Source organism: Onychostoma macrolepis, chromosome 13 (genome assembly GCF_012432095.1).
Source record: "Onychostoma macrolepis isolate SWU-2019 chromosome 13, ASM1243209v1, whole genome shotgun sequence".
Taxonomy (NCBI): Eukaryota; Metazoa; Chordata; class Actinopteri; order Cypriniformes; family Cyprinidae; genus Onychostoma; species Onychostoma macrolepis.
The window spans coordinates 20,710,074-20,727,807 of NC_081167.1; the positions used below are offsets into that span (position 1 = coordinate 20,710,074).

At 37.1% G+C, this 17,734-nt stretch overlaps 1 protein-coding gene and 1 long non-coding RNA gene across 4 annotated transcripts; one reads left to right on the plus strand and one right to left on the minus strand.

Annotated features, from left to right (window-relative positions):
• Window positions 1-17: 17 nt before the first annotated feature.
• Window positions 18-15,362, plus strand: LOC131552121 (uncharacterized). Of its 3 annotated transcripts, none has more exons than XR_009273904.1 (6): window positions 18-149; window positions 4,420-4,708; window positions 6,179-7,809; window positions 13,158-13,220; window positions 13,421-13,542; window positions 14,349-15,362. It is a non-coding gene; the product is annotated as an uncharacterized LOC131552121 (long non-coding RNA). The 3 variants fall into 3 exon arrangements; XR_009273905.1 differs by lacking the exon at window positions 4,420-4,708 and having other exon boundaries at window positions 6,179-7,455; window positions 7,714-7,809; window positions 14,349-15,357; XR_009273903.1 differs by lacking the exon at window positions 4,420-4,708 and having other exon boundaries at window positions 14,349-15,359.
• Window positions 459-4,394, minus strand: c13h2orf50 (chromosome 13 C2orf50 homolog). Its single transcript, XM_058795655.1, has 3 exons — window positions 4,064-4,394; window positions 3,658-3,697; window positions 459-2,499 (listed from the first exon to the last, which is right to left on the minus strand). Exons 1-3 carry the CDS (start codon window positions 4,294-4,296, stop codon window positions 2,302-2,304), a joined length of 471 nt encoding a protein of 156 aa, XP_058651638.1. The 5' UTR covers window positions 4,297-4,394; the 3' UTR covers window positions 459-2,301.
• Window positions 15,363-17,734: the final 2,372 nt, after the last annotated feature.

Consider the following 17,734-nt stretch of genomic DNA (forward strand, 5'->3'; position numbering starts at 1 on the left):
TCTCCCCCTCTGGTGAGCCTGACTTCAAATGTTCCCCAGTTCATAAACAACGCTGCTGTTGTTCAAAGGCGAGCATCTGTTGGAGTCGACCAGACCACAAACTCCAACGCATTCCTGCAACACACTAACTGCGACGTGAAACGGAACCGGTGTGTATTATTTATAATTCCTGATAAAGTTCATTATTTTAAGTTACTCGCAAGCGCTTTCCTAAAGTGTCTCCGCATGTCGTTGGTGGATTCGGTCGCTCGCGCCAGTTCCGCGGATCGGTTCTTCGGTATTCCAGCAGGTAGCTCGAGCCTCGAGTTCGTTTCTCTGACATCAACTAGCGATGTCCGATGCGTGAGTGAATCGTTCTTTTGACTCGGATCTTTTTAAATGGATCAGTTGATCCGACTCACAAAATGGTCCAAACTATTCGCCTGAGCGGTTCTCGAGTTGGCAAATAATACATTGATTTAAGTTCTAATTACTAAATTTAAATATAATGAAAACACATGCAATTGTAATAAACGCCAACAAACGTGCCTAAATATGGCTTTTATGAAAGTTTTACAGTAGGCAATATGCCACACTAGGAAATCAAGAACCACGTGATGACTCGAGTGCGTCATGACGTAAAATAATTGTTGAATCCTTTATGTTAAAGATTCTTTGAAATGAGTTGGTCAAAAGAATCGATTCGTTCAAATGAATCCATCACTATCGTCGACGACAACAGCAGTCTTTACCCATAAGCCTCTCTTCTCTCTGTCTCGCCCACGAACGGCTGCACACAGGATAATGCAAATATCCTCCAGTGGATAGCATTCTCCTCACACCCACCACATATCACAGAAGAATCACAGAACATCACTAGACTTTTAGTTTCATTACTCCACATAATTTCAAAACAGAAATGTTCAGGAGTAAAGGTTGTGCTGTAATGAACGTGAGTGCGAAATGAGAGGTGACTGAACACAGTATGTAAAAATTATAGAGTGGTGTGCATTGTAAATTGCCTTTTTATTAGTTTATTTATGAGGTGAATCAAATAAAGAATTGCATGTATATGAAGTTTTCAAATTAAATGGAACTGCAGTTGGACCTCATAAATGGCCTATTGGTTTATTCATAAGATTCACAGTCCTTTATGAATTTATTCTCAAACCAATTTTGAAGTAGCGCGAGGAACACTAAAGCAACAAAACCTCCTAATGAATGAGTGTAACAGCGACCTCTTGTCGGTGCAACTCCATTATGAAGTAAGTTTTCACTTGTTGATATTGTTAAGAAGTTAAATTCTTCCACTAGAGGGCGCGTTTTATCTCTAATGGGACACACATGAGAAACAACCTGGCTGTAGTAATATTACCTGAAATATATTTGGTATCACAAGATTGAACCGACTCCCCATTTTATGCATTCCTAAGTTTCAAATCAATCATAATTATTACACATCAAATTACTAGGAAAATAAAAAGTTCAAGCCTGTCAAAAACATTCCATCTCTCATTCTCTCAAAGAGTACAAATAAGAAAAAAAATATGTGAATGTATTTTGAAATCTCTTTTGAATGTCATCACATTTGTGGCCAAAAAGAAGGCACACAATGTAGCCGTTTAAAAAGAGAAAAACTTTATTGGAATATAATTTGGCAAGATGTATATTTTTAAACATTGCAAATGTAGAAGGTCTTGGCAAAATATTCCAGTTCTAATCCTCATAATGTTGCATGGATAAAATGTCTAAATTGGCTAGGACTATTTGTAAACTGAACTGTGAAGAATTACCCGACACATCTAATTCCTCTTTTCTCTTGAGATGCAAACAAATCTAACCCTTTCAAGTACAGAAAAAAAATCTCTCTGATCTAGGAGTTTTAATCCAGTTCTGTAAATAATTAGCATTTATACACTGAGGAGTAACAGCGTTCATCTAAAAAATGAATATGTAAATAGTATATTCTAAAATCAGGCTCATATTTACTGCCTTTATCAACATATTACAGTACTCTGATAGATGCATATTAATGTCAACACAAAATCTAATATAAAAACAGAAGCTCTCAACATATTGTCAAAACAAACAACAAACACACACACACATACATACACAGGTTGGCAGCTGGTATTTGGGCTGTCCAGAGAAAAAAATACATCTATAAAACAAACGATCACCCACTGAACACCTTGAGTTTGTCTAGTTATACAGGTAAAGGCAAGACAAACAGAACGACCCAAGGGAAGGTCTCTAGAGAAGGCAACAAATCTCTGCTAAAACACTACAGTGTGTTTTGAACAGATCCTTTGCCTGCAAACCTCAGCAGGGTTGCATCTCTGGATTCCTTTTGGTCTTGCGGTGGTTCGCTGTCAGGGTTAGCAGATTGTCCAGGCGAATCAGCTCTTTGCCCAGCTCAGTGTACAGGCCGCTGCCGAACATTTGGTTACTGGTGTTTGGGACTCTGTCTGAGTATGAAGACACCGAGCTGGGGAGAGGAGTTTCTGTATGCGGATGACCCTGTGAGAGTGACAAGGGAAATACAACTCAATTAACATACAGGCTTAATAATGCAGCTTGAGGAACTCCATTGTGAAAACTGACCATGAAAATATTCACCTAAAAATAAAGCTTTAATAAAATAATATTAATAATAATAAACACTTCATAAAGCATCTTGCGCATGGATTGAGAGCACTATAAATTGTGACCCTGGACCACAAAACCAGACATAAGAAGCACAGGTATATTTGTAGCAATAGTAAACATTCTTTTATGTCAAAAATCATTAGGATATTAAGTAAAGATCATGTTCCATGAAGATATTTTGTAAATTTCTTACCATAAATATATCAAAACTTAATTTCTGATTAGTAATATGCATTGCTAAGAACTTCAATTGGACAACTTTAAATGCGATTTTTTCAATATTTTGATTTTTTGGCACCCTCAGATTCCAGATTTTTAAATAGTTGTATCTTTCAGATAATGCATAAATCTCAATTAAAAAAAAAAAACCCTTATGACTGGTTTTGTGATTATAAATCATTATCATTTTTGTTGTTAGTAATAGAAATAACATCATGTGAACATGAAGTCTGACCAGTCCCATGCAAACTTCCCTCAATAAACTCCTAATTTGCTGCTTATTGATAGTTAGTAAGGTAGTTGTTAAGTTTAGGTATTGGGTAGAATAAGGTCATGTAGAATAAGGCATTAATATGTGCTTAATACTATAATAAATGGCTAATATTCTATATGCATGCTAGTTAGCAACTACTTAAGAGTTTAGTTTAAATATAATTTAAAATGTAATGTATTCCTTTGATGGCAAAGCTGAATTTTCAGCAGTCATTGTATAGTCTTCAATGTCACATGATCCTTCAAAATCATTCTAGAAACTAAGATATAATTTTTCAGGATTATTTGATGAATAAACAGTTCAAAAGAACAGAATTTATATGAATTGTAAATCTTTTGTAACCATAAATGTCTTTACTGTTACTTTTGATCAATTTAATGCATCCTTGCTCAGAATATTAAAAATATATATTATTATTTTAGGAAAATCTTACTGATATTTGCAATATATGTTAATTAAATTTACATTTGAACAATATTGCAATAGAAACTGTGAGTGATGAGTTCTGGGTCATTACTGATAAGAGGGTTTCTTACCAGCTGGTCAAAGTTCATCAGGAAACTCCAGTTCTTCTCCCTGTGATAAAACAACAATGAAGCTTTTTACAGCATGATGTTCTCTTATCCCCAGACGATACGATACAATGAATTATTTAGAAGCGAAATTGTAATCGTTTTATTATATGACGGTGGTTTTGTGTACTGTAACCACGGCTGTATATATCCAGTAGTTGGTAAAGAACAAGAGATGAGTAACCGTAACGCACACCTTCCTGGGGGCGCCTGGTCAACCACAATCCATCCCATATCAAGTAACGGGTCAAACAATGCCACATTTAAGAGGTGAAAGAAAAGATTAGTAACGTAACTCCAGAGAAAGTGAGAAAACAAACCGACAACTCCATGACATTTCTAAGAAAGTGAATGTAATTCTCTTTCTTACCATTCTTTCACACCGGTTCGCTCCGCGCGCATAAACTCTCTCCAAACCTGGTCCTGCTTTACCGGATCTCGGGTATCATCGTCTTGCGCCGGTGTCTCGCCGGTGTTTCGTGTCCTGTCCCCTGAATTCCTGAACACTGAGACCGAGGACTGAGAGGCGAGAGGACCATTGGGTCGGTCCGGTAAACGGTACCCAGCCGAAGTGGCGCGCCGCATGTTTCCTTTCCTATCCATTACTCAGTCCTTCAGCTCATCAGTCAAACACAAATATATATTTAAGCCACTGTAAAGTCCATTTTTACCTATTTAGCCACTTGACTTAAACTGTTATCTTAATGTAAGAGATTTTGTTTTTAGCAGACCTCCCTGTCTTGCTCTGAGGTGGAGGGACGTGTGGAGGGACGTGTGGCGCGCCAGTTCCAGCAATCACAACAAGAGAGCTGCTGCCGCTGCCGCTGCCGCCCGGTTGCGCGGAGATTGGCTCTTGTTTACCCGGGACGTTTCCCCGGGAGACAGCCGGGCGATACTGGGATACCCTCTCAAAGCTTTTGTTAATTCACGAGGAGGCGAGACATCCGCTGCAACAATGCAGCAAATTAGTATTACAAAAGCCAAAGACTGACAAGCTGGTGACATAACAGTGCACGTGGGTCTACATAAAAGAGCAACTATTCAATCAAAATGTTCAAATATGAGAGAAAAGAAAAGAAAAGAAAAGAAAAGACACACTGACATATTATTTATGTCCTCAACTGCATGTCACAGTGTTGTGGCATTAGTTAATTCATTCAGAGTTGCAGTTTTGTGCAATGCCTGTGCAATGATGAGAACAAACATGTAGGCCTACTCAATTGAAAAACAAATCATGTCTTTGGAGAAGATTTATCTGCACAGAGGATGCAAATCTTTTCCAAAACAAAGATGAATTGTTACATGGTGACATTTGACCTCTAAACGAGAGGTTACTGTGATCTGTTCTGTTAACATAAAAAAGGCCTGCAACCAGGTTTATTGTTATAAAAGAAACATTAGTTGAAATTAGTTGAAACAAAATAAACATAACATGAAATGAAATAAAAGTTAAAAAATGTGACCAATGCTTAAGTAAAATAACTAAAACCAAATAAATTAAAACTAAAAAACGAAATAGATATCATTTTAAAATCTACAAATCACATAAAATAATGACTAAAACTTTAAAACTTTAAAACAAATGAAAAAAATCAAATTCAAAATTTTAACAAAAATATAATAGTATACCACTGTTACTAAAATAATACTGCTTTACATAGCTTTTATATTAAATTTTACTTTTGTAAAACATTTTGAAATATGTGACCCTGGACCACAAAACCAGTCATAAGGGTCAATTTTTTTGAAATTGGGATTTATACATCATCTGATCAATAAATAGCTCAATAAATAAGCTTTCCACTGATGTATGTTTGTTAGCATAGGACTATATTTGGAAATACAACTATTTGAAAATCTGGAATCTGAGGGTGCAAAAAAGTATTGAGAAAATGGCCTTTAAAGTTGTCCAAATGAAGTTCTTAGCCATGCATATTACTAATAAAACTTTTGATATGTTTACGGTAGGATATTTACAAAATATCTTCATGGAACATGAACTTTTCTTAATGTCCTAATGATTTTTGGCATAAAAGAAAAATAGATAATTTTGGCCCATACAATGTATTGTTGACTATTGCTACAAATATACCTGTGCTACTTCTGACTGGTTTTGTGGTCCACGGTCACCTATTTAAAATGTGATTTTAAACCATTTAAATGGAAGAAAAAAACAACAACATTTTATTTTCCAACACAGTAAGACACAAACAATACAATTTCATGATTTTATTTAAAATTTTACATGTTGTCCCAAGTAAATACTATGTAAAACTTATGAAAATTTGCTTTGAGATGTTTTCTTACAGCATGCCATATTAAGTAGATGGTTGATGAGTATTTGAGCAGATTATTGTGGTGCTTAAATCCGCTGTCTGAAAAAATATTATTATAAATACTTTTAAGTACTATGCAATATTTCGTTAATATTGTTGGAGGTGTTCGTTTAATGGTATGATTTTCTTGTTTTCCTGTTGTCCTAAAGGGGGCGGTATACTCCATATTTTGCTTGCCAACTTACAAGCGGCAGCAGCAGGTTAATCACCCAAATGTAAATTAAAGAGAGAGAGAGGAAAGTACAAAAAGAGCAATTTTAAGCCTATAATTTTAATTTTGAGTCCATAATTAAATGTTTAACAGTTTCTCGCTGAAATATTTCTGCCTTTCTCTTTCAGGGCTGTGGGATGAACTGAGTTCACATACCGTGTCATGGCATTAAATAATTTAGCTGAGTCCAGTAAAGCTTATGATTCACTGTGACAGTAGTTCTGACTTCATCTTTTGGGGGTGCAGGTGATGTTTGTACCTGCAGTGAGTCAGACAGGTCCAGTTCTGCACACCTAATGGAAACCCATCATATTGGACAGGGCTTGAATAACCTGGTTAAAACTATGAAGATCTTTTCCATATCAATTTATTTCAGTAAAGAAACTGGACAACTTTGTGTCATAGCAGTCAAATCTACAATCAGGAGCAATAACACCATGAGCAGCCTGCCTAAAATTATTTGAAGAGTATGTTTTCAGTTGCTTGACCTGTAGTGTAAGCCAGTTTTGATTTTATGAATTGAATCTTTATATGACTGGGATGCAGTCCTGTCACATGGATCTATTGTTTAAAAAAACAAATACACAAATAGAGTATTTTTTTATAAAATTAGCCTGATGATGATAATAGCTTTATTGGCATATGTGGTTCCATAAATAATTGTTAACATCCATGGAATATTCGCACAAAAGCTTCTTTTATAGAGGAAAAGGTGTTTATTTTAAGAACTGTTCACTGAAAGATCTGATACTGTCAGACAGATTAAGTTATTCATAGAAAATGAGTTTTCATCTACAAGTTTTTAATGTTTTGAACTTTTGCTTCAGCTTTGAAGTGTAATACTGATTTTTTTCTCAGATACATTTTAGGACAGAAAGCATCTCATAACAATTATCAAAAACTGTATGGATACCCAAGGCACGTCAGACAGTCACGCCCACAGCAGGGGGAGACATCCGTACTTTCCAGCTTTTAAACATCCTGCCAACCTCCATATTGATTTGCAAGAGCCTTGTGGGGTGCTGTAGTCTTCCAGCCCATTTTAGGCAAGGCTTACTCATCACCCCCAACCAATTACTGCCTTTCACCATGAACGCATTTAATGAAACGATTAGAGGCAATTTTTCCTATGGATGGATATCCGATTCCTGACGCATGACGCCCACACACATCTTCCCATCAGCCTCACTCAAGGTGACACAGCTGTTGGAAAAGGTGAAGAGCGAGAGAGATGAAATCCCTTTCTGAATGGTACAATAAGATCAGAGAAAGACTATTTCCGGCTGGTTTTACCAATCTGAAACTGTCGTTTTTCATTAAAAGTCGTTTGATTGAGACTGTGATCCACAGTTCTGTTAGGAGTTCACTTTTCTGATCTGGTCTTTGGAGACTGCTAATTAACTTAGAAAGAGTTTATCCCTGTTTCCTCAAAGGACCTCCTACACATTCACAAAGTGACTTTATTTTGATCAGATGGTGAGAAAACATCACGTTAACGCTGGCTGTATGATACCAGAGGATGCGTGAGAGGCAGCAGGGAAAAAAACAGCAAAAAAGGCAGACAAACAGGTATATATGTGTGTGTGTGTGTGTGTGTGTGTGTCTAGTAGTGAGTCAGTGTGTGTGTGTACAGACTTAAATATATGCCTGAGAAATGTTCACTGGCATGAGAAATTGCACGTGGGTGTTTAGAGGGAGATGTGGTTTCTTTGGTATCATTAATATCTCAGAAATTTTAATTAAACATTACACTGTGTCCCAGGGCAAACCTGACACCTGACATAAATAGTCCTATATATCCACATGATATGATCATTCAATACACCATATAACCACAGATGACTAATTTAAAGAAAAATTATATTTCTATATATCTTACTCAGGTGTTTATTTTCATTAAATCGCCTAATATAAATCTGAAATGCACTAAAATGCACCAAATTCTCAGGCTGTGTGTGTGCGCATGTGATTGTATGTTATTCTCCCGCAGGTTCTTTTCCAGCAGTGTGATCACATCTGACAGCAGTCAGTCATCCTGTCGATTAAATAACATTACAGATACAACAATCAGTCATTTATAGAGGTATAAAAACCCACAAAAAGGTGACAATGTTACTATTTGCTGTAAAACCAAAAGTTTGCAGGTACAAGTGATCTTAAGTAATTCATACGCATTATGCATATAATTTTCATTACAATTCCCAATGCCTAAAATCCTTTAAAATACCCTGTCAGTTATATATGTGATGTATGTTGGTCTGATTATAAGAAACGTTCTACTGTATATCAAATGACATGCAGCAAAGTAAACAAAGTCACCAAGAGACAAAGGCACAAAAAATAACATGTTTATGATTCTTTAGTTAAGGAAACATCACAGTCACAAATGCACAACATGTTTTGCCTCAACATAGTGTAGTCACATGGGATTAATATAGATAGAGAGATGGACATGATCACTCTTGCCTCTGCCCTCATCATTTCCACCTGAGCACAGGTCTGGCAGTTAAAAGAGTGTGCCGGCAGGCCTGTAATTTATTTAACCTCATTTTAAATGACTCTCACTGATCTGGAACTTGTTCTAAAAGTACTGAGAGAAATTACATGAAGCACAAAATGTCTGATGAAGAGCTAACTGAAATATTGCACTAGTTTGTGTGTGTGTGTGTGTGTGTGTGTGTGTGTGTGTGTGTAAGTAAGTAAGTAAGTAACTTCACTTAGGGGCACTGTCTAAAGTTCTTCAAATAATGAGTGGAGGACGTTGAATACCAGCTTTTTCCTTTTTATTTAGTTTTTCCCAAGCCAATAAAGTGCAGAGTGCTCACAGGTGCAAAAACATGGAAAAAGTTCCATAGGGGAAAATCAAGGAAACAAAAAAAAAAAGAATTCGACTTCAAAGTACAAAAAACAAACAAACCAACTGAAAAAAGAAAAAAAAAAAAACCTTGGTTCAGGTATTACAATGATTCAATCAGAGCACTCCTCAATAGCCACTGCACACCAGTCAAAGAACTCACTGACTGCTTCATTACGTGAGAATTTATACTCATGGGTTCAACCATTTCTCAGAAGCCGTAATATCACATGAAAACAATATAAAATAATCTCACATAAAGGATTAGAAATCGAATAACACCATTTCCTTCAATCCACCAATATCAATAGCACAATATACCATAACTTCAATTCAGCAATGATTATAAAAAGTCAAGTGCAAGAACTCATAAAACAGTTTCCACCCCTTTTCACTCATACTTGGTATCTCCCACTCCCCATAATGCAACACAGCAAAGGTATAAAAAGGCTGACAAAAGTCCTTTTGGGTCTTTTACGCAGCCCAAGATGGCTGCCACTATATATGCTGATCCAGGTAATAGCAAACAGTTTATAAGAAAAACTTAAATGTCCAACGGTTTTAGTGTTCAGGTGGTCAGTCTGAACACAACGGGCTAGTTGCAGGTGTGTAAATTTATGTGCATGTGTTTGTATCATCCATCTCTCCACCTCACTGACACATCAAGGTAAATAAAGAGCTTGTAAAACATGTCTTAATACCATAAGGGGCTACGCAGAAGGAACAGAGTGCAGCTCTGTGACAGTATGTATATATGTATTTCTTTCTTTTTATTTATTTTTTGCTTGCACCTATTGGATGGATGAGCATGCCTTTACATTTTTATTATACGTTTTTTATTGGGCCAAACACACTAACTACATTTAAAGAGAATTTTAAAAGATAAGTCACTCAACATAATAAAAAAAAAATTGAATGTCATTGCGATAGTCATATTAAGTGAACTTTAGTTTTGGGTCATGATATATCATTCTGAAAGCTGAAAATGTATCATTCAGAACTATTTGCTTTATATGTGTGTGTGTGTGTGTGTGTGTGTGTGTGACAATTGAGGACATGAATTTGTATAATGACAAGGGTATGACATAGGTATTACAAGGAGAAGGTGACTTTTCAGGACATTACCCCATGTCCCCACTTTTCAAAACGCTTATAAATCACACAGAATGGAGTGTATTGAAAATCTGAAATAGCACAAAGTTTCCTGTAAGGTGTAGGGCAATACCACATACAGTTTGGACCGTATAAAAACCATTACGCCTATGGGATGTCCACACTTTTCACAAAAACAAACGTGTGTGTTCAATGGTTTTCCAATAGACAATCCAAGAATATGATGTTACATTTTTTGTTTGAATGACAGAACTCACAAAACATTTACATTTAGTCATTTTGCAGATGCTTTTATCCAAAGCGACTTACAATTGGGAATACATAAAGTGATTCATCTTAAAGAGGCAAACAGACACAGGAAGTGCTCGTAATACCAAATATCAGGCATTATTTAATTTTTTTAAATTCAGGATGAAGTCAAATAGTTTCGAAAGAGAAGAGTTTTCAGCTGTCACTTGAAAATTGTCAAGGAATCAGCATTCTGGATTGGGGTGGGAAGATCGTTCCACCAGCCAGGAACCGTGAACGAAAATGTTCTGGAAAGTGATATTGAGCCTCTCTGTGATGGTACCACGAGGCGTCGCTCACTAGCAGATCTCAGACTTCTGAAGGGAATGTAGATTTGTAATAGTGAGTGGAAGTAGGCAGGTGCAGAGCCTGTGGTTGTTCTATATGCAAGCATCAATGTCTTGAACTTGATGCGAGCCGCAACCGGTAGCCAGTGCGAGGAGATAAAGAGAAGTGTAACATGGGCTCTTTTGGGCTCCTTGAAGACCAGTCATACTGCTGCATTCTGTATCATTTGTAGAGGTTTGATTGTGTATGATGGAAGTCCAGCCAGAAGAGCATTGCAGTAGTCCAGCCTAGAAATGACAAGGGCCTGGACAAGAAGTTGTGCAGCATGCTCCGTTAGAAAGGGCCTCATCTTTCTGATGTTGTGCAATGCAAACCTGCAAGATCGAGCAGTCTTTGCAATGTGGTCTTTGAAGGTCAGTTGGTCATCAAAGATTACACCAAGATTTCTGACCGAACTTGAGGGGGTAATTGTAGAAGAACCTAGCTGGATGGTGAAATCATGCTGTAGAGTTGGAGTGGCAGGGAAAACAAGAAGCTCAGTCTTTGCCAGGTTGAGCTGGAGATAATGTTCTTTCATCCATGCTGAGATGTCCGTCAGGCAGTCTGAGATCCGTGCAGCTACCGTTGGATCATCTGGTTGAAATGAGAGGTAGAGCTGTGTGTCATCAGCATAGCAATGGTCGGAGAAGCCATGCCTGTATGATGGGACCCAGTGATGTAGTGTATAAGAGGAGGGGTCCAAGAACTGATCCCTGAGGAACCCCAGTCACCAGTTGATGTGCCTTGGATACCTCCCCTCCCCAGGCCACCCTGAACGACCTGAGATAGGATTCAAACCAGCGAAGTGGAATCCCTGTGATGCCCAGTGATGAAAGGGTGGACAGGAGGATCTGATGATTGACAGTGTCTAAAGCAGCAGATAGATCTAGCAGAATAAGAACTGATGATTTGGAATCAGCTTTTGCAATCCGCAAAGTTTCAGTGACTGACAATACGCAGTCTCAGTTGAATGGCCACTCCTGAAACCTGACTGGTTGGTTAAGATGCTGAGTGTATATTGTAAAGAAAAAGCAGAAATGAAGACTGCATTGTTGACAGCAGACTGACAATTCCAGAGACCAACAGAAAAAGCAAGAGGTGCAGTAGAAGATGTGATAGGACGCAGGTTAGCAAGATTGCGATGCTGTTTGCGTGTGGTATTAGAGAAGATTGAAACACATGATTGAGGATGAAACGAGAGGACAGAAAAGGAGAGTGAAAGGGAAGATAAAAGGAGTACTTAAGTGCGTTGTCGGTTTCGTTGCTCGGTTACAGTCATGCAGGAAAAAGTCGCAGGTCTTTACACTCGTCTGTCTTTTAAGAGGGATCTTTGAAACCAACATATAAAAACCACAGCTAGAGAAAACTCATACTTAACTCTAGATTCAAAGTCTTATGTTTGCTGAAACAAAACCCTTTTAACAACTTCTCCGTATGACAACTAGCCTCAGTCTCCCCAAAATAATATGCAAAAAAAGACAAATAAACTCTTGCAACAGCACCTGTTGCACTGTTCAGTGAGTCTACACTGTAAAAAAAAAGATTTAATAGTTTTTGTTAACTGTAACAAACTGTAACTTTAACTTGCTGTCTAGCTTGTTTGGCAAATGAATGTCGGAGCCATCATATTCAACATTTTCAGCACACCGTCACATCTTACTCGACGACGTGGAGGTAATTTAGCCTACTTGTTACAGTGTTCTCACTTTTAGTTTCATAATTTAAAGTTAATTAACTTTTTAATTGTTGTTGTGGTGTATTTGTTACTGAGCGTGTCGTAAAGCATCGGCATATAACGTTACTGCAGTGAAGTTAAGCAGCTGTAAGAACGTTAAATCTGAGGTACAACTGTGTTTAGAGCGCTTTATGTCTTCAACAGGAGCTGGCAGAGCAATTGTCAATAAAATAAGACCCCATTTACGACTTTTATATATATATATATATATTTTAAGAGATTAAGATACGACTAGGTGAAGATCTGACATCGCAGAATTCTTCAAGGATAACACGCCTTTTCTGCCAAACGAGGTAGGTTTAGACTTTTTATTGTCTTGTTTATGTTAAACACACACACGAGAAGTTAATTCGGTAAGGTTACTGGCAGGCTGTCTGTGAACAAACATGTCATGCACGCGCAGAGAATGCCGCTTTATTATTATTATTATTTTAATTTCAGACAGCGCTTCAGAAGCGCACCGAGTTCTCTCTCGCACTTACACGGACAAAAGCACACAAAATTATGTAAAAATGACCATTTTTGGCGAGTGACAATCTTAAAAGGGACAGCAGTTCATGAGATTCATGGTGTTTCTTTTGTTTTCTTTTCTAATGACAGGTCTAATTGCTGCTGCTGTACTGTACACCCCAAGCAGAAGCACCCCCTGCATTCTTATCATGGGTTTGTATTCTGTTTTATTTATTAACTGTTTTTATTTTATTTACCATTAGGCCTGTTCAATACTGACAAAAAATTAGTCATGGAGCCATTTATTCAGTTGACTTTTGTTTGTGTAGGAAAGATTTAATCAATGTTTGGAGTGGTTTTCTGAATTCACCATGTGTTTTTTATAATTTCTTATTTGTTACTGGTGATTCCAGATTGCTGTCATTCAAGAAGTTATCATTTCCTCCCATTGTGGCTGAGCTACACATTCTCTTTGTTTTATTTTAAACATAAAACATCCAGAGGAGATGGCACCTACGCTGGAATCCATACAAATGTAAGGAATTTATGTAATGAGACTGTGTATAAAGCGTTTTATTGTGTTGCTGTTTAGTTGAAAATAATCAAAGGGATAGTTCACCCAAAAATGAAAATTCTGTCATTAATTACTCACCCTCATGTCGTTCCAAACCCATAAGACCTTCGTTCATTTTTGCAACACAAATTAAGATATTTTTGATGAAATCTGAGAGCTTTCTGACCCTCCATAGACAGCAAGGGTCCTTACACAATCAAGGCACAGAAACGTAGTATAAGGACATCGTTAAAATGGTCCATGCGACATCAGTGGTTCAACTGTAATTTTACGAAGCTATGAGAATTCTTTTTGTGCGCAAAGAAAACAAAAATAACTTTATTCAATGATTTCTTCTCTCCTGGGAGAGTATGCTGCCATTAACGAGAGTACCACAACGCATGCGTTTGCGTTCATTTGCCAGTAAACAAAGTGCAGCGTCAGCACCACCGTGGGTCAGAGAGCTCTCGGGTTTCATCAGAAATATCTTCATTTGTGTTCTGAAGATGAACGAAGGTCTTACGGGTTTGGAACGACATGAGGGTGAATAATTAATGATAGAATTATCATTTTTGGGTGAACTATCTCTTTAAGTATATCGTAAAACATTGTTGACAAGATCACATGACAGATGCAATTGGAGACCACTGGAAATGCAAGTTTAGCATTTTATAAACAATGTTTGAACTGGAAAGTATTTGTAATAGCAGCTGATAATTCAATCTCAACCTGTTCTGCATGTTACTCTGTACTTCACTTTCATTCATTTAGTTTCTTGTCATTTCCAGTCTTCCTGTGAAGAAATCCTGAACGAGGGTCAAAGGTTGAGATGATGGGAACCTACGCTTCCAAGACTTTGAGAATCCATGTACAATTTGAGCTTTTTTCAAATCTCAACATGGAATTTGGACTGAACGTGCAGAAGAAAAGAAAAAAAAGTAGTTTCCACAAACTGGCACATGGCAAGAGATACTAAAAGCACACAAGTTTAGTTTAGTATAGTATAGTTTCACATTGAAATGTGAGGCATGAGTGCATGAATCTTTGTTTTTTTTATTTTCAAATGCTGTACAGGAAAGTATTTTTGCAGTACCATGTCAATTGTAGATGCAGATAATTTAGCATGAATTAGAGGTTAGTAATCTAATTTAAAGGGTTAGTTCACCCAAAATGTTATATGAAAAATCTTGTTCCAATCCTGTTAGACTTTTGTTCATTTTTGGAACACTAATGAAGATCCTTTTTAATGAAATCTGACAGCTATACCTTATTGGACCTTGAAATGGTAGTTGTATATGGTAGTTGTCAACGGAGGGACAGAAAGCACAGAGATTTAATTAAAAATACTCTTTGTTTGTGTTCCAAAGATGAATGAAAATCTTATGGATTTGGAACGGTATGAGGGTGAGTAACAGATAACAGAATTCACATTTTTGGGTTAACTGTCCTTTTAAATAATATTGTGTTCTTCTATTGGTTAAATGGTGTAAACGCCGGAACATTTCACTTGACTATTGACTGTAAGTCTATAGCAATTGTTATTAATGACAGCCCTGTCTTTGTATTCATTTTTTCCCCCATGTATTTGAAAATTATTTTGAATCTTGACTGTTTCACAATGAAGTTTATCTTTGTGTCCTCGATTTGGTGCAACACCAATATTGTACAAGTCAAGTACCTGCTCATGTTTTCTTTTTTCTGCATGTTGCTGTTTAAAACTAAAAAGTGTTCCACAATACAAGCATTTTCAGTGGTGCTTTACACATTGTTAAATTAATTGATGTAATAATATTTTGGTCTTCACCTGTTTAAGGCAAATAAAAGCTACTGAACACACTTTTAAGAATGTTTACATGAGGTAAAAATAAACTATGTTAAATTTGTATATATCGTGCTGCATTTATTTGCTACTAAAGATAGGCCTATGCTGTAATTTTTTAGAAATTTCTGCATTAAGGATTGTCCGTTTATGGTACAGAAGAAAATGTAAATCTACAGAATTTTCCGTTTTAATGTTGAAGGAAATGTCCGTAAATTTAACAGAAAATGTTCTGGTAATTTTCTGCCAGTACATTATCCGTTTTTTTACGGAATTTTTTTTTTACAGTGTAGATATTCTGTTCAAAGATGCACAAAGAAGACAATTTCACCAACAGATTCAGTTCCATCCTTGATTGAGCTACACAGATACAGTTACACTGCTCCCTGTAATCTTGCTTTATGCCCTACAAGAAGTCTAAACTATAAGGGGAAAGTGCAAAAAAGTGACACAAATCGCCTTGCAATCAAGAGCTCACTTGACTGGAAATCACTTGGCTTTTTTTAGCAGCACGAATGTTTTTCCGCTTGTGATCTCTGATGAAGCCCAGGCATACTGAAAGCTTCCAAGCAAGAAAAAACAAGAAAAAAGATTCAGTCAAGGTACATTCGACAAAAACGTTACTTTAAAAGATTCAGAAAAACAACTTTCAAGGGTCTGCGCTCAACAATTACACATAATAAAAGAAGAAACCATTTACAATAAGCCTAGAAATGTCAAAATACAGATAAAGGGGTCAAATAAGGACCCCATCGTGTCATTCTTCCTCTTAGTTTCCTTAATTCTTCCTCCCACACAAAATTGGGGGCTTCCACTGCACACCATGCTGACCCCTGACTGATAATGAACCAGGGATGGACTCCACAGTTACTTTTTACAGCAAAATCATCCTCTGGGGTTGCAGTCCGATGACCCTCTCTAAAGCTGTTATATAATTGCTATTTTTCCCTGCATCCTTTCCACAGAGAGATGGAGGCATGATGACTGTAATTATCTTGCCGCAAAGCAGACAAAATGGGCGAACGGCTGCTGCCCGCCTGGCAGAGTAAAACCTTGTGTTCTTTATTCCCTTTCCGTTTCATTCTGTCCCTTTCTCTTTCTTTGCTCACACCTTTTACCAATTACTTCTGCAAAGCCATTGAAAATGAAATATATTTGCGTGTATTTGAAAGATGGAAGGGTGTGTGTGTTCATATTAATGCAAGTATTAGTGTGGGTGTGTTTGTAAGTGCATATGTGAGTTGGGTTTGATAACTTGTGGCAGTTGAATTGAGCCCCTGCCTCACGGTTTCCCTTAGATACGACTAATCAGCCATTTAATTACACAGGCCTCTGTTTGTATTCAGCATTTATGGGCTTTTACATGCTTGAAGACAGCAATTAAAAACCAGTGTGAGATAGAAAGAAAGAGAGAGAAGGGAATGACAAAGACAGGGCAACTTGATGATTTCAATAAGAATGACAGTACAATGCTTTAAAAGCACTAGTCTGTCTTTTGTTTATGGAGATTGTCATACGTTAAGTGCTTTCTTTTTGTGCCTCTGTGCGTCTCTGTGTTGTGTCTTGCCTCCTTATTTTTCTCCCAACGCCTCAAGTTTCTTCAGGCGACAGGAAGCTTGAGCATACGACTTGGTAACCAAGCAACAACATACCAACCACACTCTAAAATTAGGGAAGTGATGACGTCAAGGCAACCAAAACAAAATCATAAGAACATTAAAATGCACATGTAACAGCAAGGAACACTCACACTGACCAGGTGGTTTTCATACTTCTATCAACATCACGTAACTCTATAATTTCCTAATAATAAAGCAAAAATAGAGCTGCCATAAAGCTGCACATCGCCTCAAAAGTAATACACCGCCAATCATTCACACTACTGAATAAAGTCATGCATCAAGGAAAAGCAGCGTTCTTATTTTAGTAAAATTGGCATACAGCTATGGCACCTTGGATGGAACAAACAAAGCTTAATTTCCTGTTCCAAATCGCTTTAATTACTGTGCTAATCTGTCCAAATGAGATGCATCCAGGGTATTTATTTTGTTAATCAGTAGGCAGTAGAACTAAAAGGGCTCCAGTCTGCATAGAAAGGATCTTTTTGACCTCTTGTTCTCTTAGTTGCTGTACAGCAAACCTGACTTTCAAGAAACTGAAATAATGGAACAAGTCATTGGATCTATACATTCAATAAACCACCTTTTTATGAAGCACCATTTAGGGCACTTTCAACCACCCAGTCTGAGACGAGTTGACCTTCGACTCACGCAGCCAGACTTCAGATGTGGCTTGAGGTCTATTTCTCATTGCATCTTATTCTTTCCAAGTACCTCCTACTTAAGACCGATTTAC